This window comes from Telmatherina bonti, assembly GCF_933228915.1.
Source record: "Telmatherina bonti genome assembly, chromosome: 4".
Classification (NCBI taxonomy): domain Eukaryota; kingdom Metazoa; phylum Chordata; class Actinopteri; order Atheriniformes; family Telmatherinidae; genus Telmatherina; species Telmatherina bonti.
The window spans coordinates 19,034,465-19,057,171 of record NC_136622.1 but is presented as its reverse complement, the minus strand read 5'-3'; the positions used below and the strand labels follow the sequence as shown (position 1 = coordinate 19,057,171).

The window sequence follows — 22,707 nt, the reverse complement described above, 5'->3', positions numbered from 1 at the left end:
ATGTCCTTAGATCTAAATGGAGCATCACAAAAGCCTAAGCAAACAAAGAAGCTCTCTTAGCCCAAGTTCTTGTGTTCAACACCAGTTTTTCTTTTTTGTTTATTTGTATTGCCAACATGCTGCTAAATATTCCTCTGAATCCCCAGGTATTACAGCATCTTTAAAGATACTTTATTACACAGAAAGCACCCCTGCAAAGGTGGAATAGCCTCCTGTTGCCACACTATGATTTTCTTCAGTGCTACTTGTTTGATTCTATGCAGGCTTCAACGAAACAGTCACATGGTCTGAACTGGCAATGTTGGTAAAGGGACTGCAGTGCATATGTTATAGATGTTTTGTTCCCTTTTATCACACATGTAGGGTGTTGAACAATAAGAAAGAACATATTTGAGGTTAGCTTTTCAACATAACCGACAATGATAATAGATGCATCGGAATAACTCATTGTCTGCATGTGTACTGCCCTTTATAAATGCACAAGTATTGGCATGTTGCTTGCCTGGATAATTTAGTGGCTTGTTAACACAATGCTGAGGAGTAAAGACATTGTTACTGCCCATAATCTGTCCAAAAGATAAATCTAGGGAAAATTGGGTCATGCAGCTAAACAATTATCTAAAAAAAATAGCAGCAAATCTGCAACAGCATGGCTGAAAAAGAAAATAATAAAAGTATCAATGTTGCATGATATCACAGAAGGTTATTGAATTAAATTCAACTCAGCTTTATTTGTATAGCGCCAATTTTCATCAGTCATCTCGAGCAACTTTTAAAGATGCAGTCCAATCCAATTATAATCTAATTTAACCAAATCATTTATATGATCTCCATGACTCCAGGTAATAACAAAATTATTGAAGTAACGCAAAATTCACCTAGAAAATTGCTTTGATATGGAAATCATTGGCTTTTAAAAAAATAATTTCCTCAGTTCAGTTTCCCCTCCTGAGCATGCATGAGACATTGGGTGTGACAATGAATAGGTTAAACTTACTTGTCAGGAAGTATCTATTTGTTTAGTGAATTGACTTGAAAGGACAGGAAGACCAGTCAACAAACACCAAAACTGAGACCAGGGACACCTGTTCAGAAACAAAAAAAACAAGCAATGGCATCTGTTATTGAGAGAAATAAAAGAGAGAAGAGAACAGAGGTACTTTGTAGATTACTGGTGTCCACCAACAGCCTAACCCTACCACTGCAGAACTAATGAGATGGCTGATAGTTTCTCAAGTCAGCCCAAACCATAAACCTTATCAACAATGACAGTTTTAAAAGCTTAAAGGCAGAGAGAGTGCCATTTTCCTTAACATAGACTGGAAGCTGCTTCCATGAGAGAAGGGCCTGATAACAAAATTCTACTTTTAGAAACTCTTGCAATCACAGGACAGTCTGAGAGAGAAGAAATCTGTAGGGAAAACATGGAAGTTTGAGATCTTGGCGATACATTGGAGAACATAAACAACCTCATGTGTGAATAGAAAAGTGTAAAAATTGATTGGATTTAACCAGGAACCAGTGAAAACAAGCTTACGTTAGAGAAAATTGATCTCTCCCGCTAATTCTCATCAAGACCCTTTCTGCTATATTTCAATCAATTGGTGGAGGAAGAGAAGTTTTAGGTAATAAACATATAAGGAATTGCAATAGTTCAACCTCGAAATAACAAATGAATGGACTGGTGTTCGTACATCACTCTGAGACGGGTTGTTTTCATAATCAATTGACTTCTCTGTGCATAAGGAAGAAATATAAAACTAACACTGAACAAAAGTGATCTTCTCAGAATTGCATTAACAATGCAAAAATTCTGTGATTAAAAAAATTTCATGATTGAAGAATGCTTCTGAAAACCATTATCAGTAAAGTAATGCCACCATACAAAGACCAAAAACAACCACAAAACATAGTGTGCAAGGACTACAATAGCATACATATTCCAGCAGAAACTCAGCTACATTTCCTAGAAGCAGCAGTTACAAGATGCAACAAACTGGAGTGTAAATCCATGCATTTATAATGTTTTGTTAACAAAATGACAAAAGCATAACTGGGCAGGCATAAAGATCGTAATCATCCAATGTGTTACCTTTATTTAGCAATAAGCAGATAACCTGTACAAACAACTCATCATTCAACAATGTTTGAAATAAATGCATTGATTCTCTGAGTCAAACAAAGACAAATAGAGTAAGAAATGATTTAATGCCAATGCCATCAAGGCATTAAATGCTGCATGAATGTCCTGCAGTCAAGAACTCAGAGCTCATCACGGTGCAAACTCCACCAGATGCAATATATGGGTGGCTGAATGAGTGGAATCTCCTGTAGGCTCTTTCATTCTTCTATTTATAACCACTACTTTTTATATTTTCATACGTTTATAATTTTAGATCTTTATATTACCTCTGTTTTTATACCTTTATTGAAACTTTGTTGCAACTTATGACGGTTTGCACATTTTCAATTTTGTTGTAATCATGCAATGACAATAAAGACATTCAACATTCAGCATTGTAGGCTGACACATTCACACCCATCTTCAATGAAGAGCTGCCAGTCCACCATCCCTACATGCATGTTACTCTGTGGGATGAAGCTGTGGAATGTGTGGGAAACACACAAAACACAGAGACAACATGCAAGTGCCACACAGAAGGGCCTCGCCAGGGCTGGGCCTGCAACTGTTACGTTATGCAGCCTACAGCTGATCTTATCAAGGAACAGTCAGACAACACACCCACAAGACAGCTCATTCACAAAGAAAAAAACACTGGGACATAGAAGATTTCAAACGCGTCATCCAAAACTAAGATTTGTCAACACTTTAGTGTGGTGGTGAGCACACATTAGTCATGTGGCTCAGGTTGGCCCCTCCCTGCTAATCAGCAGGTACCTATAAAAGACACCTGCTGATTTTCTTGTCTGCTGGCTGATTCTGTGTTGGTGGTGGTGACTACTGCGGTTGCCCTCTGTACTCTTCCTCCTGGCTTGGTTTTACTCGGGGTGGTGAGTAGAAACAGGAACTTGAAATGGAAAAAACTAATTTTGTAGTTTTACTAATTGTGTTTTCTGTTTTTATAGATCCACCTGCTGCTGTTTTTATTGGCATAATTTTATTGTAGTCTTTCTTTTAATCAGTTCTGTTTGCTTCTTTTGCTTTAGTTTTGTAAGTTGACTTTTCTTTTGTTTGAATTGTTTCCTTTAGGCAGCTGAGAACCATTTGGTGGATGGGCTAGGCACTCGTGGTTGGGGACCCTCATGTTTGGTTTGGTTTGTTTGATGCACTGGGCATAGGAGGGCTCCACAGTTATAGTTTGCAGTCAAGTGTGGTTGTATTCATAAGGTAAGAGGTGGCAACACACCGGGACACTCCTTCCCTGTAGGCTGCCCTCCACTGGTGGTCCCAGCTGACCTGGTTTCTTTAGTTTCTATAGTTATTTACTTTTAAATAGGTCTTAACAGTGGGTTTCATACCCTGCTAATTTTAGCCTTAAATTCTTGTATTAAATAGTTTAAACTCCCTCCCACGTCTCTTCTTATTTCAACAGGAGCGACCCTGCATTTATTTCCTGGACCTGGACCTTACTCCGAGTTTCTGACCGAATTCTCTGATCTCTTGTCTGAGTTAGTGCTGACTACTGATAAGGTCATTGTACTAGGTGATTTTAATATTCATGTTGACGATGAAAATGATTAAACATTTCCTTTAGCTCTATTCTAAACTCAATTGGGTTTTCACAAAATGTCAATGGAGCCACTCACTCTCATGGTCATACTCTTGATCTTGTTCAAACATATGGTATTGAGACTGATAAGCTCAAAGTATTTCCTCAAAACCCTGTCTTGTCCGATCACTTCTTATTAACCTTTGAATTCACTTTATTTGATTACTCACTGACCAAAAATAAATTCTACTATAGTAGATGTTTATCAGACAATACAAAATTTAAACAATCAATTGAATCAATTTTTTCACATCTACCATGTGTTAGCATGACTGAGAGTCCCCCTTTAAGCCTTACTCCTGCTCAGATTGATCAACATGCTGATACTATAACAGCTTCAATGCGTACAACCTTGGATAATGTTGCTCCCCTAAAGAAGAAGAAATTGGGTAAGATTATGAAGGCTCCCTGGTTTAATTCCCAGCTTCGAGCTCTAAAACAGGCATCAAGGCGTTTGGAAAACAGATGGCGATCATCAGGACTAGAGTCTCACTTAACCTGGAAAGAAAGTTTAATCGTATACAAAAAAGCCTTACGTACGGCAAGAACAGCTAATTATTCATCATTGATAGAGGAAAACAAAAACAACCCTCGGTTTCGTTTCAGCACTGTAGCTAGGCTTACTAGGAGCCGGAGCGCTGTGGAGCCATGTATTCCTTTCTCACTTAGCTGTGATGATTTCATGTATTTTTTCAGGAATAAAATTGACACTATTAGAGATCAAATTCACAATACTCTTCCTTCTACCTATAATGTTGAGCCTGTTGTGGTCTCTGAAGCATCCTTAGAACCAGGATCTGACTTGTGTTTAAATAGTTTGTCCTGTCCAACCCTCTGAATTAACTAAAATAATAGCTTCATCTAAACCATCCACCTGTATCTTAGACCCTCTCCCAACGAGCCTCTTTAAGGACATTTTCCCTTTAATTAATACATCACTACTAAATCTTAATATGTCTTTAGTGACAGGATATGTACCACAATCATTTAAAACTGCTGTAATCAAGCCTTTACTTAAAAAGCAATCTCTGGATCCAGAGGTGATAGCAAATTATAGACCTATATCTAACCTCCCGTTTATGTCCATAATTCTGGAGAAAATAGTTTCTGCTCAGCTACATGCCCACCTGAGCAGAAATAATTTATGCGAGGAGTTTCAGTCAGGATTTAGAGCTCATCATAGCACTGAGACAGCATTGGTGAAAGTTACTAATGACCTTCTTATGGCCTCAGACAAAGGACTTGTGTCCGTACTTATCTTGCTTGATCTTAGTGCTGCATTTGATACAGTCGATCATAACATTCTGTTACAAAGACTAGAACAGGTGATTGGAATTACAGGTACAGCGTTAAGCTGGTTTAAATCATATTTATCTGATAGACTTCAGTTCGTTCATGTAAATGACAAGTCCTCCTCACAAACTACAGTAAGTCATGGAATTCCTCAAGGTTCTGTACTTGGACCAATACTCTTCACGCTATATATGCTCCCTTTAGGCAAAATTATTAGACAGCATGGAATAAACTTTCATTGTTATGCAGATGATACTCTACTATACTTATCCTTGTCACGGTGGCTGTAGGGATGTGGACCCAAATGCAGGAGTCGGGAAGCCGGTATGCAGAAATCAGACATCACTTTAATCCAAGACAAAGTGAGGGCCAAAACCAACAAATGAACCCGCAACACAAGACAAAAACTGGGGGGTATAAATACACAGAACACAATGAGACAGGTGAAGTAATTAACAAAATGAAACCAGGTGAACTCAATAACAGGAAATCAATGAAGCTAAACAAGAACCGAGGGAACTAAACAGGAAAACTACAAAATAAAACAGGAACCCTGAAAACAAAGCAAAGGGAGAAACCCAAATCATGACAATCCTTTAAACCAGATGAAACAAATCAGCCCAATAGGCTACAAAATTGTCTCATAGACATAAAGACTTGGATGTCTAGAAATTTTCTCCTCTTAAGCTCAGATAAGACTGAAGTAATTCTCATTGGATCTGAAAAACTCAGAGCTAAATTTTCTGGTTTTGTAATGAACCTGGATGGCATTACTTTAGCTTCCAGTGCTACAGTGAGAAACCTTGGAGTAATATTTGACCCTGACCTGTCCTTTGGTCCACATATTAAGCAGGTTACTAAAACAGCCTTCTTTCATTTACGTAATATAGCCAAAATTAGGGACATTCTGTCTCAGAGCGATGCAGAAAAACTGGTTCACGCTTTTGTTACTTCGAGACTAGATTACTGTAACTCTCTATTACTGGGCTATCCTAGATATGCCCTGAAAACCCTTCAGCTGATCCAGAATTCTGCAGCCAGAGTCCTGACCAGAACCAGCATGAGAGATCATATTTCTCCAGTTTTAGCCTCTCTTCATTGGCTGCCTGTTGAATCTAGAATAGAATTTAAAATTCTTCTCCTTACATATAAAGCCCTCCACAACCAGGCACCACTATATATCAAAGACCTCATTGTTCCTTATATACCAAGCAGAGTACTTCGTTCGCAGACTGCAGGCTTACTTGTGGTTCCTAGAGTCTCAAAGAGCCGAGCAGGAGGCAGAGCCTTTGGTTATCAGGCCCCTCTCTTATGGAATAAGCTCCCAGTTAGTGTTAGGGAAGCAGACACCCTCCCCACCTTTAAGACTAGGCTGAAGACTTATCTTTTTGATAAGTCCTATAGCTGGGGATGGTTAGCATCCCTTAGTTATGCTGCTATAGGTTTAGACTGCTGAGGGACATTTCCTGATACACTGAGCTTCTTTCTTTTTCTCTTTATCTCTTTCTTTTACCCCCCCCCCCCATAACAGTGTTGCATCATTAACATGTATGTCTCCTGTCTCAGCAGGTCTCCCTGGCCGGGAGTAGCAGTTCCTGTTGTCTTTCTGTCCTCTTCCCCCCCCACACAGCAGAGGCAGATGGCTGCCTGTCCTGAGCCGGGTTCTGCTGGAGGTTTCCTTCCTGTTAAAAGGGAGTTTTTTCCTTCCCACTGTTGCCAGTGTGCTTGCTCAGGATGGGAGATTGAGTTGAGTCCAACTCAATCTGTTGGTTTCCTTATATAGGCTATTATGAATTGGCCTTCATTATGTTTTCCCCTCTGTCTGTAAAGTGTCTTGAGATGGCATTGCCGTGATTTGACGCTATATAAATAAAGTTGAATTGAATTGAATTGAGCCCTGTGCCCCAGGTGGCGTTGTCTGGCATTAGTATGAAATAAAAGTTAACTTTCTCATTTTACCTTTTGTTGTTCAGTTATATTTGTTAAGGCCTTACCACTCTAACACATTAGCAAGAAAATGAAGTAGGACATGATTGAAACAATTAACACTTTTCAGTGTGTGTAACTTCTGTTCTCACTCTGCAGTATTTATTTCCCACAGTTCAGTTGACATGAACACGATCCTGCAGTGAGAGGAGCTTTACAGCAGTTTGGTTCTGCCCTGCATACAGAGATACCCTTCAGGAGCTTGTGATGTCATCAAGAAAATGTCAGCCCAGTGGCTTTTGAGTGCCATGGACAGCTGTGCCCAAGAGTGGATGCGGGGTGGAGAAGTGTGGGAGGGTGCACAGAGTTGGGTGTCAGTTATAGGTGGTGTGTTAGTGGTCAGACAAAGTATGCATGCTGCAGGGGTTAAATAAGTCTGGCTGTGTGTTTCACCAGGGAGGTGGAGACAGATTTTGTGTTGTCAGGTGATCTCTGAAAAATGTGTGAGTGTGTTCAGAAGTGAGTAGTGACATTTTGGAGGACACTTTTGTGTTTACTGGATTATTAGCATGTGAATGTGGCATGTGTATGTGCTGTTGGGAGAAGTGGGCTGCAGTTGTGCAGCATCATGTTTTTTCACTGCACAGTTTGTACTTGTGTTCCTACACTCACATTTACATATTCGTCCCTGCACATCTGGCGTCTGCAACACAAAGCAGTAAATTTCTATTTGGTCCAAGTGACATAACATCTTGTCAGATTACAGTCAGGTCTTTGTCTGCTGCGTGGCACACATCTTCTATGAGACGCTTATTGTTTCATACCAAAGTCCTGCTCAGTGATCTGTCTGATATACGGACATGTTGTGGACCACCTCTCCCTCTTTCCCCCTTTGTCTCTGTTCTATATGTTCATGTAGATGGTGAATGTTTCATTGTACACAGTAGTTGGCACGAACCGGTGACCACTGCCACAGGATATGCTAACACGCATCTGGGACACACTATTTCACAATCACTCGACTTCCTGTTTGAATTTAATGTTGTCCTCAAGAACTTTAATATCACCAAGACCTTTTGGCACAATGAGGAAAGGATTTCTTACTACACATTCAGTATCTTATTTCTCATTGCAAAGTTTATCTTCGACACAGTGCCCTTGTGAACTGAATCTAACACGGTGTACACGCATTCATAACTTACCTGCAGAAATAAATATCCACATGGAAATACACACTTACATGTGAAAACAGCATAACATGGGTATGTAGATATATTCTGTCCCGTAAAGGTTGATAATATTGTAAACAATTATCATTTTCCCACAGTATGCATATGTAACATAGCAGTAGATTTACCAAACATGCTAACAGCAATAATTTATCTCTGCAGGTAGATGTTAAGTTTTTAAAAGCCACACAGAGCTTTTTCGCACCTTTATAACTATCTCTCGCTCAAAGCTTAGGAATTTTGTTGCCAATTTCATGCTCACTTGCAGTATCATATAGTGTACATGATGATCTTTAACTTGGCAATAAGACCAGTTGACAACGCAGTCCCGGGCAGATGATGTTTCTTCCATGATTACCTTCTCAGAAGTCACAAGGGAGAGAATGCATAAACATGACATGTCACTGCAGCATTAAAGACTACTTATCTTTGTGGACTTCAAATAAGCATGGAAAGAATTTAAAAAAAAAAAGAAAAAAAAAGTGATTTGCAAAGTGCTAGTGCAGGATCCACTGTTTGTAAACTCATTTATTTATCCACAAATAATGCTGCAGAGGACAATTCGCTTCATGTCACATGCTGTATTTGTTTAGTTGCTTCCAGTTTCAGCAAATCTTGTTCTGACAAATTTGACTTCTTAACTGCGCATTTGAAGTCCCTTCCAAGTGATCAGCACCTGCTTATACAATGATTTGGCACATGTATGACAAGCAAAGCCAGCTCATTATAATTTCACAGCTGCAATTGCCATCAGCTGTGAACGACATGCTGGAGCCCTGGACATGTCTAGAATGACTCTCAATGATATGATGAAAATAAACATAATCATACTTAGCTTGCCACTGGATACACTACTAAATGCCCAAAACAGTTTGTTCCTAAAGAGTAATGTGACATAAAACACACCTCATTATATAAGCAATTTATTTGTAAAGTTTAGGTCTCTTAAACACAGAAAAGGGAAAGAGCCTGAAGAGAGGGTTAGGCTTGTTATTTATGATCTTTCATTATGGCTCGCAGAGGTCTGGCATGTGGTGTCACAGTGAAACTCCACTCGGCCCACATACAACATTACAACAAGAGACATACCATACATGTGCCATGAGAACACCACCCATGTGCTGCGCAATGTCACAGATATACATGTGGGGTCCTATAAACTCCTACAGGTGGGAAATAATGCCTTGTGTAGCCAGATGGTTGCTTTCTGTCAGTGTAGGTGTGAGATTTATATGAGCCAGCGTCTTGTGATTCAATTGACAATTGTTGAGGAAAACAGAGAACTGGTCAGGAGAAGAGGACACATACTAGTGCACATCATTAATCGTCAGCACGTCCTCACAATGTGGCCTCTGTTTTCTAAACAGCTGTGAAACAGAAATGACAGTGGCAATTAAAAGGTTTTATGAACAACCTATATCCAACAGTCACACCAAAATCTAAATATTATACTAGCTGATTAAATATTAATTAGCTATTAACAGTCTTTGACAAAAATCAGATTAAATAAATGCAAATGCTTTCAGAAATATTGTTTTAAACATTTATGCTGGAAGAATCTTGTCAATGTTACTGCTTTTAAACTTAAACTGCTGTTGTTACACTCAAACACATAGTAAATACAGAACTAAAGATATTGATACTATCTATACAATAAAGATAATATCTAAAATGTAATGCTCATGCAGTAACTCTGTAAATATAAAGTTACAGTAAGACCCACAGAGGACTGAAGCTATACTTATTTTTAGTATTTTAATATTGCGCCCTCTAGAGGTCAAACTAATATGCTGCAATTACTAAATACAGTATTAGCTACTTGTTAAATGAGTATCTCTTATGCAAACGGAACATTTTAGACTGATAATTCAAATTGTAGTAATGTATATTGTGATTTTAGATATACTGAAAATCTGTGAGGGATATGTGTCTAAGATGAAAATAATTTCTTAGGAGAGGACCAGAGCATGCGACTCATTTGTGCATTTTCTTTGTTACTGTGAAAAAAAAAGTTGCTTCAAAAAGTGTTCCAATTTAAAACTGCAGATGCTCATTTGAACATCCTTACTATTCTAGATGACATCTTTTCAGATATCATTTTAACCAATCTTCAAACACTTTCCATAAGTAGAAAATAATACAGTTCATTAGTAAATTAAGAAGATTTTCAATCTTCCATTCGGGACAGAATGCAAATAATATAGCTTTTTATTTATTCATTTTTTTTTTTTTTTAGCAGGAATTAAATACACAAATCTAATAATTTGGCTTTATAATTTGGATGATTTCCTGTAGAATGATAAGCATGGCTGGCTGGATGGAATTTTAAATAGCAATGGATATTCTTATTCAGTATGAAGCAAGGCTTGGAATTGCTTTCAAGTAAAATTTGTCTCCATGTGGATGTATATTTTGGAAGAATCTGTTTTCTGTTATGTATACTGAAAAGTGAAAAGAAAGGGTTGTTATAATACAATCCCTCGATTGATGTGTGGTATACTGTTGTAGGAGATCTACATGAACATGGACAAGGTCATGATATGGAGATACGTGTTTAAAAAAAAAAAATTAACAAAGGGCTATAAAATCCATATTCCCAAATTTAGAATTTTTAATTTAGTAATATCTACAATTTCTCTGAGAAGTCAGGGAATCAAACCTACGTTAGACAGTTAACTTTCCAAATCAATCTCCTTGATGTTTTAATGTTTGATTAGACTCCAGTAAATTCCGATTTCTTATTTCAAGTAAAACAAAACATGATTGTATGAAAATATTCTTCTACCGTAACAATCTACTGCCAGTGTTTTAAGCAAACATTTTTTTAAAGATGGAAATCAAATCAAAATTCAATATTCTTTAATTTGTCTATTCTGGTGTTGATATTGTACTATTTATCAAGGCAAAGTGTATTGCTCTGAACAACAAAACCTTTAAAAATCTGGTCAAAAAGAAAAGTTTAAAGGACTATCTTAAAAGATTTTAGTTATTTCTCTAGTAAAGTCTGTAGTATAGTCTGCTTATTTTCAGAAACCCTTGGTACATTTTATAGTATTTTTTTGCTATTTAGATCAATTTTCGTTTATAATGTTCGATGCAGAAGGAAACAGACATATTATTTTTTTCTAGTCAAATCCAAACTTTTGTAAACAACACATACTATCCTAGAACCAGTGAAGGATGTTCCGTCGCACTTTTTTTTAAAAAATGGACTACTCATATGGACTGCTTCGTTTGTTTTGTTTTTTTAAAGGTCCAACAAACCTGCTGCTGATTGGTTCAATTTTGACAACCTCATTCTCTGACCAATCAGAATTCAAGAATTTTGTTGGTACACTAAAGAGGAAGAAAAGACAGCTGTCTAGAAGCATTGCAAGAAGACCATTTCAAACCTTTCTACAAAATATTTGGAAGTACACACAAGGTGTGTAAGTGCAGTTTTCGTTTACCAGGCAGAACTCGTGGTTGTAGCATCGATCACCAGTTGTATGTAGCCGGATCTTACCAGCTAGCATTGTAGCTAGCAGAGTATTGTCAGTACGGAAACAGCTGACTTAAAAAAAAAACAAAACTTAATAAATAAAAGCTTTGTAACATGGCCTTTTGGACGAAATAAAAATAATTGGTCTGCGTTTCTGTAACAACTGGATGATAATTAAATGCTTTCATACGGTAAAGCAGTTGACCTTAAAGTAGACGAGCTAGCTTTCTCCATGGAGTAATGTGGCGACGTGTTTAGTGAACAGTTAGCAATGGAGCAAGGACGGGGGAGCGTCTCCAAACCAGGTGAAGCGGATGCGTGAGAAAGCACGTCGTAGTCAAACCCTTTTATAAGTTTTTCTAAACAAAAAATTATGTTATAATTTCTTACGTTAGAAATGCACGTTTAAAAAGCCAGTTATTGCGCACATTAATGCAAAGAAAGACAGTGTATTACAGCTGTCACAAATATTTTTGGGCTAAAGGCCCCTAATTGGTACCGATTCTGCTAATATGATGAGTTCACTTTAATCATAATGCATTTATCATGAACTGCGGAATTACCTTACAATGACTGAAGTGACACTTAGAAGCGTCCGCTAAAAAGTCATTTCTCTCGTTTACAATTGCTTTAATATATTGTGCTTCTCAGAATAATTATCTATTTTTCCATATTAAAAAAATATATGGAATAAAAATATACACGTGGGGTAAATAGTTAAAACTCCTCAGGCATCTATTTTTTTTTTTTTTTTTAAAATTAGATCAAAATTGAAGTTAAAAAATTCGCATTCATTCGGGAAGCCACGACAATTCTGGCAGACAGGCCTGCCATTTTGTATTATCAGTGCAACATTTATGTAAAAATATATCAATTTAGTCATATCTTTACATGTATTTAAGTTTGTAATAAAACCTGAAGGAATTCACTTTTTTAAAAATCTTTTATTTATTAGATATGTGGCTTTCGGCTGTCAGGTTAGAATGTGTTTAATCAGCTGTTTAGGAGGTGTAAAGATAAGATAATCACAGGGACAGACCAGCAGTACTTTGGGATGAAACTGTTTAGATGACCTAGTACAAACAAAACTATGTCTGTATGCAAAAATAAATAATTATACAAAGTGATGACTTGCTATTTCTGATGTGCTTCACATTACAAATAGGATATCCTTGAGATAAAGTTGCATAAACTGATTAAATATATAAAAATGACAGTAAACCAAGTAGATGGTTCCCTCTGATCATGTGCTTTTTATGATTATAATTATGTACCCTTGTTTTGTATTGAGGCAGTGGTTTTAAATATTTTTGTAAATTCTTTTTATCTTTTGACAGAAAGAAAAGCCAGTCCTTTAGTCTGCTTAGCAACCCTATTTTTTTCGATGACACTCAAGATGGTAAGAAAATGTACATATTGTTTTAATCAGTGTGTGTGTGTGTGTGTGTGTGTGTGTATATATATATATATATATATATATATATATATATATATGAGTTTCAGTTGGCGAACTTGTATGCCCTATTGTTTTATTGATGAGGAATAATCTTTTTACAAACCATCACAATATCATATGTCAATAAGCTCATGAACATATATACTTGTGTCTCCTTGCAAACTAGCTGATTATAAAACTTTTAATGACATTATCACTGTTTATTATACAGTGTTTAAAGTGGAACTATTATGTGCATTTCAGGCTAATTTATTTTTATGTCTGAGACCAGAAGGGCTGGGATTGATCGATTTATTGTCACAAATCGCTTTATTTACTTCAGACCGACCCTCTCCGTAGGCTGTCAGATCAGCCTGTGGGCAAAACGAGTGGATTGAGACTCTTTCTCATTAAGCCCCGCCACTGCGCTACATCGGGAGCGCGCACCGCAACTGCTTTCGCCGTCATTGGAACATCTCATAAACAGAAGGATTAGGCTAATATGAACTCAATAAAAAAAACAAAATACAATGTCAACACATAGCATACAGCCCTACATGGTGGAACCTGAATCAGACCCTGAAAACAAAGTGGAAAACAGCAACCCACAGCAACGAATGCAGCAGGATGTCTCTGTTTGGTAAACTCACCAGCCATCGTTCGAAAAAGCTTTATCCGAGGTTTTCCACCCGCCTGATGTATTTGTACATGCCCTTGTTAACCAGTAGAAGGTAACCAATCACCGAACCTTATCCCCCGGGACGTCACAAGGATTTCCAAGTAGAAAGAACTCTCTAAAACGACGCGTTTTTCGTCGCCATGGAAACCGAATGGAGCGTGTGCTGGAACTCAAACTCAAACAGGCGTTTAGGTGATAAAAAGCAGTGCCGTTCACATGTCTGATGAGGATTCAATACTGTAACACTGTGGAAAGCTCAGAAAACTCAAAATACCATAATAGCACCCCTTTAACAGATAATTGGCTATAGAGCTCACTTTGCACTTGATATGAACCTAGTGTAGACACTTGATGATTATTGAAACACAGATCAGTTATGTAAAGTACAATACTTGCATCCTTTTATTTGTTTACAACAGATTTTAATTGTGTAATGTGTTCACACAGTTTATCATCCAAAATTAAATTGGACTTTATCTTTACATAAGGAAACATTTTTTCTGCGCTGCTCCCCACTGGGGCCTGTACTATGAAGCAAAACTCGTGGCTTAGTGAAGTAAGATTCAGTTCTGGACTTTTCCATTTACATTGCTGTTTTGCTTTTTACTTAAGGGTGTCACCATGGTAACTGCTTGAAACTTGACTTGGTTTTGATATCAGAAAGAATTAAATGCAAAAGCATAGTTTTCCAACCCCCCAAAAAACAAACAAAGGCATTAGTTTTCTTGACAGTCAGGGTGTCACGCTGTTTCTCACTGGAGTGTAAAAGTAACTACACTGTTCGACTTTCTCTGAGAAAGCTCGTAATGAGAGAATTGTCAGCAGAGGGGATCCTGATGGAGCCTTAAAGAGACTAATTATTCTGACGCTTGTTCCAGTTGACTATGAAAGATTTGGAAATAACAGGAACTGTTATAGAAATGATCATTGAATAATGAAATATATGAATTTTTCAGTGCATCATACAGTAAAATATTTTAGAAACTGATTAAAGTCCTTTGGCAACTAAAATCATTTTATTTAGTATTTTAGAGCATGGATGACAGAAAATCAACTCAGACATTTCCATTCAGTTCACTGACTGCTTTGAATTACTTTCATGGTGGTTCTTTATTTGGTGCATTTTAAAAAGCCAGTTTTGCATCTGACAAAATAATACCAAATGTTCTCATATGCCTCAAACCTATTCCTGGCATATTCATTTAATAAACTACAGAATCTTAAGTAATCAGAGCTACTTATACTTTTATGACATGACAGTGGTCAGCTTCTTCATATGTATTTATTTACACATATATTTCCCTCCTGCTTTGGCTGCAGCAGCTGTGCTGTTTTTCACAGTACAAGGCATGTTTATTGTGACAAGTTATAAAGTACAAGCGCCATCTGATTACAGGAGGTAAATCAATCTGTAAATTGATCAAGAAAATCTGGACCATTGCTGAGTGTGATCTCAATATTTATAGTTATTTAAAGGGGTGCTATTATGGTATTTTGAGTTTTCTGAGCTTTCTACAGTGTTACAGTGTTGAATCCTCATCAGACATGAGGTGGTGGCGGGAGGCGGGGCTTAATGAGGAAGAGTCTCAATCCACTCGTTTTGCGCACAGGCTGATCTGACAGCCTACAGAGAGGGTCGGTCTGAAGTAAATAAAGAGATTTGTGACAATAACTCGATCAATCCCAGCCCTTCTGGTCTCTGAAATAAAAATAAATTAGCCTGAAATGCACAGAATAGTTCCACTATAAGGTAGATCACACACAGGGTTCTTAGTTAATGCTGCTCCACAGTGCAGGCCCTTTTCGAGGAGTATTTTTGGTGTCATTGTCTGTTTCATTGTAATTGTCTCAAGTTGTATGTAACGATAAATTCATTTCCTCCACTGTGCTTTATGTATCAATTTGAACAGCGGTTTAACAGTATCGCTGCAATGGCCTTTGAAATGTGTGATTGATAGGTTTGTACATGTTTTCATGGTGGCCATTTTATGAAATTTTAATGTAATCCTCGCAGCATTTTGCTAAACGTTGGTATTTCTTTAATCTTTTAAATAGGTGTGACAGCTGTAAAAACCTGAGACAGATATCCACCGGATAACTGGATATAACCCCCACAGAAGATGGAGGACTCCACCCACTTGTTCATCTCAGAAGATGGAGACAACGGGAAGCTAGAGGAGGAAAAAGGTCTCTATCAAGAAGAATCACACACAAGTATTGAGGTCACCGATCCACACAAACAGCCCAACCCAAATAGTGGGGAGAACTCTCTTCTTTGCCAACACTGCAAGAGACAGTTTAGCAGCAGACAATGCTTGGAACAACACACCCGTGCTTGTGGGAACGATGTGGCACTTAGCTTTGTTTCCAATATAATTCAGATACAACATGAGAATATGAAGCCAATCATGCAGCTTCAGACATCAGATTCCACCAGCTCTAACATTTCCATTATGTCAAGTGGAGAATACACAGCTCAGCCTCACGAGCAAGGAGTGTCACAGGATCATAATGCTTACAAGTACCCTGAACAGATATTAACAACAAATCCAGACAAGCAACACCGTGAGAGTAAGATGGATGAGAACCACCTACAACTAATACATGTGGAAAAAACAAAATTGCTTAAAGAGGAAAGTCCTCAGAGTTCAGTTAATAAATCATGTCAGCTTCAAACACAGTTTGCTAATAACACAACCCCTACAGGTGGTCTGGAAAATGAAGGAGAACATGCAGAACAATACATGCTACACATCTCTAACAATATTTCAGAAAATCTCAGCTTTTACATTGATGGTAAGATAGTGTCAACAAGTACTGTCAGTAACTGTGAAATAGCTGAAGTTTACTCGGAGTCTTCGACTTTAGTTGGACTGGATACCCTGATTATTGACCCTGACCACATTAGTCACATGTTAAACACAGACATATCTGGTCAACATGCCAAGAGAAGAACTGCAACACCACCACTTTTACCACAAATTAAAAGTGAGCTGGAGTCTGAGGTGGTTGTTTCTTCATCCTCCTCATCACTTGTTTCTTCTTTAATAGAGAATCTATTCCTTCACAATACAGAGTCTACAGTTTTGCAGGAGGAAAGAACAGTGTTTCTGTCCCCAAAGCTGAAACAGCTCATGGACAAGCAGGATGGTCTCAAACCTACATTTGCTCTCATTACAGATAACCAGAAGCCATCTTCACCCGTCTCCGTCCTTTCTTCTGGAACAGGAAGGTTCAAAAGAAGAACCGGCTCGCCAGCAAGCTCTCTCCTGCAAACTTCATCAATGAATGATGAAATGAACATGTTGGATGTCAGAGAATTTAGTGATGGAAGTCCAGAACATATCGAGTCCCAGCATAGCTCACCTGTGCGACAAACCGTTAACGATAACAGTGATGTGACACCTTGTGTAACGGAGCCAGCAGTGAATCCTGTTCTGCCAGAAAGCTGGCCTCCTGTGACTGGTGGGAATTCCTGTAACCAGCAACCTTTGGATCTTTCTAATACAGTGAAAAGAAATGAAGGTGTGGCACCAGCTGACGCTGTGCTGGATCTGAGTTTGCAAAAAAGGAACACAGGTGAATCTGAGCTGGCATTTAGTTTAGCATCACAGGCAGTTTTTAAAGGAACATCAAATGTGTGCATGGTTGACGAAGACTTAATGACAGTTGGAGAGCAAAATATAAGCCTGGGAAATCCTGAGACGCCTGTAGTGACAGACTTCGCTATTGTCACAGGTTCAGACATTGTGACCCCAACAGAGCCTATTGCAGAGGGGCTTGTTTATGGACTTACCCTACCCCCAAGTTCTCTGACTCCATCACCTACCTCCATTACACCTGTTTCCTTGGAGCCAGCTTCATCATGCACCATAGCATTTGCTTCTCCAGTCGCGCACACTGTACTTCCTACTACACCCTCATTAATTACAGTTTTAGCTTCACCGCCTCCCATTTCCTACCCCTCAAGCCAACCAATCCAAGTACTGGCCCCAAATATATGTCCTGATCCCTTGGTTATCTGTGCAGAAAATACATTAAATTCTCCTAAATGTGATTTAACATTTGCCAGTAGCAATTCTACAAATATCGTCGCACTCTCCCAGCCCCTTGACTCACCTCTGAACCTACCTGGCCACATGTTTCTCACTGATCAGATTACACTCAATCCACCTCTGGTTGAATCCACCCCTGTTTCAGAAGTGCCATTCACACCTAGTGTAACTTTAAATGATTCCCTGCTCAGCTCTTACAACATTGCCAGTAACACAGTGTTAATAGAGTGTACAATAGCTCTTGAAGCTCCAGGTAGCGTTGTTCCTGCTGCAGTTTCCTTACAAGAGAATATGGCTGAGACTGCAGCACCCACCCAGATGGTTGTTAATCACATAGAACAGCAACAAGTTGTGTCAGTGCCCAATCCTCAAACTGTAGACCCTACTATTCTTGTGTCTTCCATTGCAGAGTCTGTAACTCTGTCCACAGACACTGCGGTGACATCCGAATGTCCTAACCCAGAGTCAGTTGTTCATTCTGACCCACTACCCAGAAAAGAAGAATGTCCTGCTGACAGTTCTGATTTTATGTCCGAAAACATACCTAAAAGCTCTCCTCCATCACCCGAGAAAGCCAAAGAGGAAAAGGCCTCAATTAATTCTGCAACTGATGAACAGCAGACATTCACCAAGAATTTCATATGCAATGTGTGTGATAGGCTTTTCCATTCAATGAAGGAACTTGGCCATCACGTAGGGGATCATGCTGATGAATGGCCATATAAATGTGAATTCTGCCTGCTGCTTTTCGGCAAACCCTCAGCTTTGCTCGACCATCGGTCAAGCCTTCACGGTGTTGGAAAGACTTATGTTTGCAGTGCATGTACAAAAGAATTTGTCTACCTTTGCAATCTGAAGCAGCATCAAGAAGAATTGCATCCTGGCCAGCAGTGTACATACACAGAGGAAGAAAAGGGAAAACTAAGACCTCAGAACTACAACAACTCAACTAAAGTCAGCACAGATCCCTCAGCTCCTGACTCTGTAGAGCAACCCAAGAAATTGGTAAAAAAGGAAGAATCTGAAGTTGATGTGACTGCTGATGAATTGTTTACAACAATTAAAATCATGACTTCTGATGGAGGCAAAATCAAAGGGCCTGATGTTCGACTCGGTATTAATCAACATTATCCCAGTTTTAAGCCGCCTCCTTTTCCCTACCATAACAGATCACCTGCTGGTTTAGGCGCTTCAGCTACGAACTTCACCACCCACAACATCCCACAAACATTTAGTACAGCTATTCGGTGCACCAAGTGTGGAAAAAGTTTTGATAACATGCCCGAGCTGCACAAGCACATCTTGGCTTGTGCAAATGCTAGCGATAAACGGCGATACACACCGAGAAAAAATCCTATCCCTTTGCGCCATTTTGCAAAAACCCAAAATGGAATACTGTCTACTACTAATTCTACTAATGGACTAAACACCTCAGTCAGAGCCAGTCAAGCAAACCGGTCCAAACCTGGCCAAGAGCCACCAGTAAAGTTGAAAATATTGACCAAAAGGAAGAAAAAGTTTGTCCAAAGGGTTATGCCACAGCGGAACAAATCAGTCCCTTCAAATAAAGTGTCACCTGCACAGGTGGATGAGAAGCAAGAAATCTATGTCTGCCCACACTGCTGCAGGGAGTTCACCATGCGCCGCAGTAGAACCAAACATATGGCCGTCTGCCCCAAGAAACCGAAGGAAATGAAGAAAAGGAAAGATGGAGGAATCTCTGTTGCAAAGGAAAATGATGGACACTTACATAGAGGGGTGTCTCACACAAAAGAAAGACAGCAAGCATCACCCCAGCATAAAACAAGACTACAGACATCTGGCACTTCAAAAAGGCCCGCTATCCTACCAGTGCAAACTGTCTTCTCAAGTAAAAGAAGTAAAATCATTATAAAAGAAAGTACACAGCCGAAACAAGAGGCACCCACTCTGACTGAAATCCCCATTCGCACCTTCAACCCCTCCATGCGGCAGTATAGCAGAGTGCAGCACAGTCTGAAAGGAGTTCCCATTAAGGTTACCGTTGTAAACCCTCAACCGAGTTTACCACAGAAAGATGTGGTGCCTCCCCTTCAGAGCTGTGAGAAAGCAAACGGAACCAGCGCCAGTCGCTCTGAGCACAGGGCCTCAGTTTGACGAGTCCAGGATTGATTTCAGACAAGTGCAAGTACTAAAAAAAAAAAAAAATAAAAAATTTAAAGCGCAAAGATTATGAAATATTTAAGTTATGGTTTACAAAAAGGACAAAAAAGTGGTCATTGCAGACATGGAGGAAATATAACGGGAAGTTAAATTTTTATTGTAATGAATGTAAAGTGATACTGGTGTAGCGGTTATTTTCGGATGAGGTTTCAGCAGACCTGTTAACATATATCCAAGAAACACAGATATAAAATCTTGGTTTTAAATGACATGGATAAAATTTTACAACCTGGTGTTAAAGGAGAGCTATGATCCATGCTGTCCTCATTCTGATGGGATTTCTCTGGACTGCTGTATGGGACTGTTTAAGTTATTCTAAAGGGAGAAAGTAGTCGCTGTAACCCCAGTGGACTTGTATGCTGCAATACACTGTACATGAAAATAACCAAATTTAGAACCGATATAATGGACAAAAAAGGATACTGGAATGAGCAAGTTTGAATGCTTTCTAATAGCTTGGCATTTCAAGTTTTTTTTTTTCTCATTTTATTTTTTATTAGTTTTGTTGTGTAAGCTCGCTGTCAACGGCTTGGACTTGCACTTGTAGTGAACCTGCTACATGCCACATAATGATGAGGAAGTTGAGGAACTGAACTGTCATTGCTTCCTTGATGGGTTTTTCAGAGGTTAAGAAGTGGCAATCATTTTCAGCATGCATTTGCACTTTGTCTTGTCTGTAGTATGTGGCCTTTTGGTTTAAATTCTTACTGCATGCTGTCAGAGCTTCAACAGTGACACTGATTTAAAGTGAATTATGTTGGTCTTAAACACAGAATCTGATCATAAACATTTATTCTGGTAGAAAGTAATCTGAATTTTCAGGCCTGCAGAAAATGTAAATGTGAATGTTTCTGAGTTTAAGATTGCAGAATCAATAATATAACAAAAAAAAAAAACACACTGCAGCTCAACCCTGGCTGCAAACTGCCCTTCAATAGTCCTGTCAGGCATGTTGTTATGATTTATTAGTTATTACTAACAGAAAAGCCAGTTTTTCATCATTTTTATGAATGTAAAATTCACTAGATTTAATGCTGCAGCATTTTCAAGTAAAATATGTGTTTTATGTTTTTGCCCAGTTGCTACTTTATGTACTTCATGAGTTTTGAGACAAGTACTGTCTCTGTGCCATCAACGTTAATATAATTAGACAAAACATGGCAAAATGAAGGTGAAATTGTCACTTTGACCTAAGGGTTTCCCAGGTAGAGTTTATTTTGTTGGTCAAACAAAAACCCCTCAAATGTGTTTGGAAATGTGAAATTTGGTTATGTCAAGTTAGATCATAAAACACAACTTTTGTCATCTCTTCCAGCTAAATCGCTTAAATTTTTTGGGTATACAGGTCACCACTAATAAACTGATTGCATTTGGGAAACTCTGAGATTTAATGCATTTGCACTGCAGTCCCAAAGGGAAGTACTACTGTATGTTTATGTGCTGTACAGCTTGGATGCACCGTAGACGGCCAAGCCTTGACTTGGCTTCCCTGCATTTAATCCGACATCCTGTAAGATTTTTAGTTGTTTTGTTTGCTTTAGGCTTTGTTTTGCACAAAATATTGACTAATGATTGTTTTGTGGTGTTTTCCCCCATTCTTTGATTGGTAGTATGTCAAAGTCTTTTTCCATCTGTAACATACAGACACTTCATCCTTGCATCTAACTTCTGTAACAGTGGTTTCTGGTTCAATGTGCAAAGTGTTTCTGATGAAATCTAACATGTGTAAATGTGTTGTGGTATCATTTTATTGTGGCGTATAAATATGTTGCACAGTATCATGAATCTCACAGTACCTGTTTTATTTAAACTTTTGTCATGAGCTCAAAGTTTGAAAATTAAGCGCTATACAGGGTAGTTTTCACTTTGTCGTTAAGCTGTTTAATTGGTCTGCTAAAGCTGCATCAGACTGTGTACCCGAGAGAGTGTGTGCAATGATACTTCTACATTTTTGCCTTTTCAGCCACTGGTGGTAATTTTTTATTTTAATTCAGACCACAACTTGTTGGATGTACAGGATGGCCTGGGAGTGTATTATTCAACTGTGAAAAGTGCTTGGTAGCATTCATGGTGTAAATTGACTCATGTATATTTATTATTAATAATTTAAAATCACGTTATCAGTCTTTGAACGAATTCTCTGTATGATTTGCACTAAATTTTTTCCAGGCAGGTGTTCAAAATAAAAGCAGAATCTTAACGTTATGTGTGAAACTTTCTTTGGGAAGCAGATGAAGATGATTATCTGATTGGAAGTGTATAATGAGTTGGTTAAATGAAAAAAGCCTGTCTCTGTTGCTCTTATCTATTGCGCTATCTTGTAGCATTTGCTTGCATTGTACAGAATTGGCCAGGTGGTGGCACACTTTCCTTACATTCACCTCTGCAGTGGATGAAGAGAGAAGTACTTGGTGGAATACAGTGTGTATTACCAATTATCAATCAGCAGTATTACCAAAATTACCACTGACTAAGGACTAAAAGCAAGTAAAAAGTCATTAGAATGTATAACAATAATCTAGTAACATCAGCATAAATATAATATATTTCTATCTACACATGCATGAAAATGATAAAAGATAACTGATAAGTTAAAATAGGAACGTAACTGAATGAAAGGTATTGTCATTTTGGGAAACTTGCGGCTGTGTGAAAGTTCCCAAATTTAAGCCAAAC

At 38.4% G+C, this 22,707-nt stretch overlaps 1 protein-coding gene across 3 annotated transcripts; it reads left to right on the top strand.

The window, feature by feature from the left end:
• Positions 1 to 11,508: 11,508 nt before the first annotated feature.
• On the top strand, positions 11,509 to 22,225 carry prdm2a (PR domain containing 2, with ZNF domain a). 3 transcript variants are annotated; one of them, XM_079238631.1, is made up of 4 exons: positions 11,509 to 11,607; positions 12,998 to 13,059; positions 15,830 to 15,961; positions 16,955 to 22,225. In XM_079238631.1, exons 3-4 carry the CDS (start codon positions 15,895 to 15,897, stop codon positions 19,963 to 19,965), a joined length of 3,078 nt encoding a protein of 1,025 aa, XP_079094757.1. In that variant the 5' UTR covers positions 11,509 to 11,607; positions 12,998 to 13,059; positions 15,830 to 15,894; the 3' UTR covers positions 19,966 to 22,225. The 3 variants fall into 3 exon arrangements, with proteins under 3 accessions (XP_079094757.1, XP_079094755.1, XP_079094756.1); XM_079238629.1 differs by having other exon boundaries at positions 11,514 to 11,603; XM_079238630.1 differs by lacking the exon at positions 11,509 to 11,607 and adding an exon at positions 11,896 to 11,965.
• Positions 22,226 to 22,707: the final 482 nt, after the last annotated feature.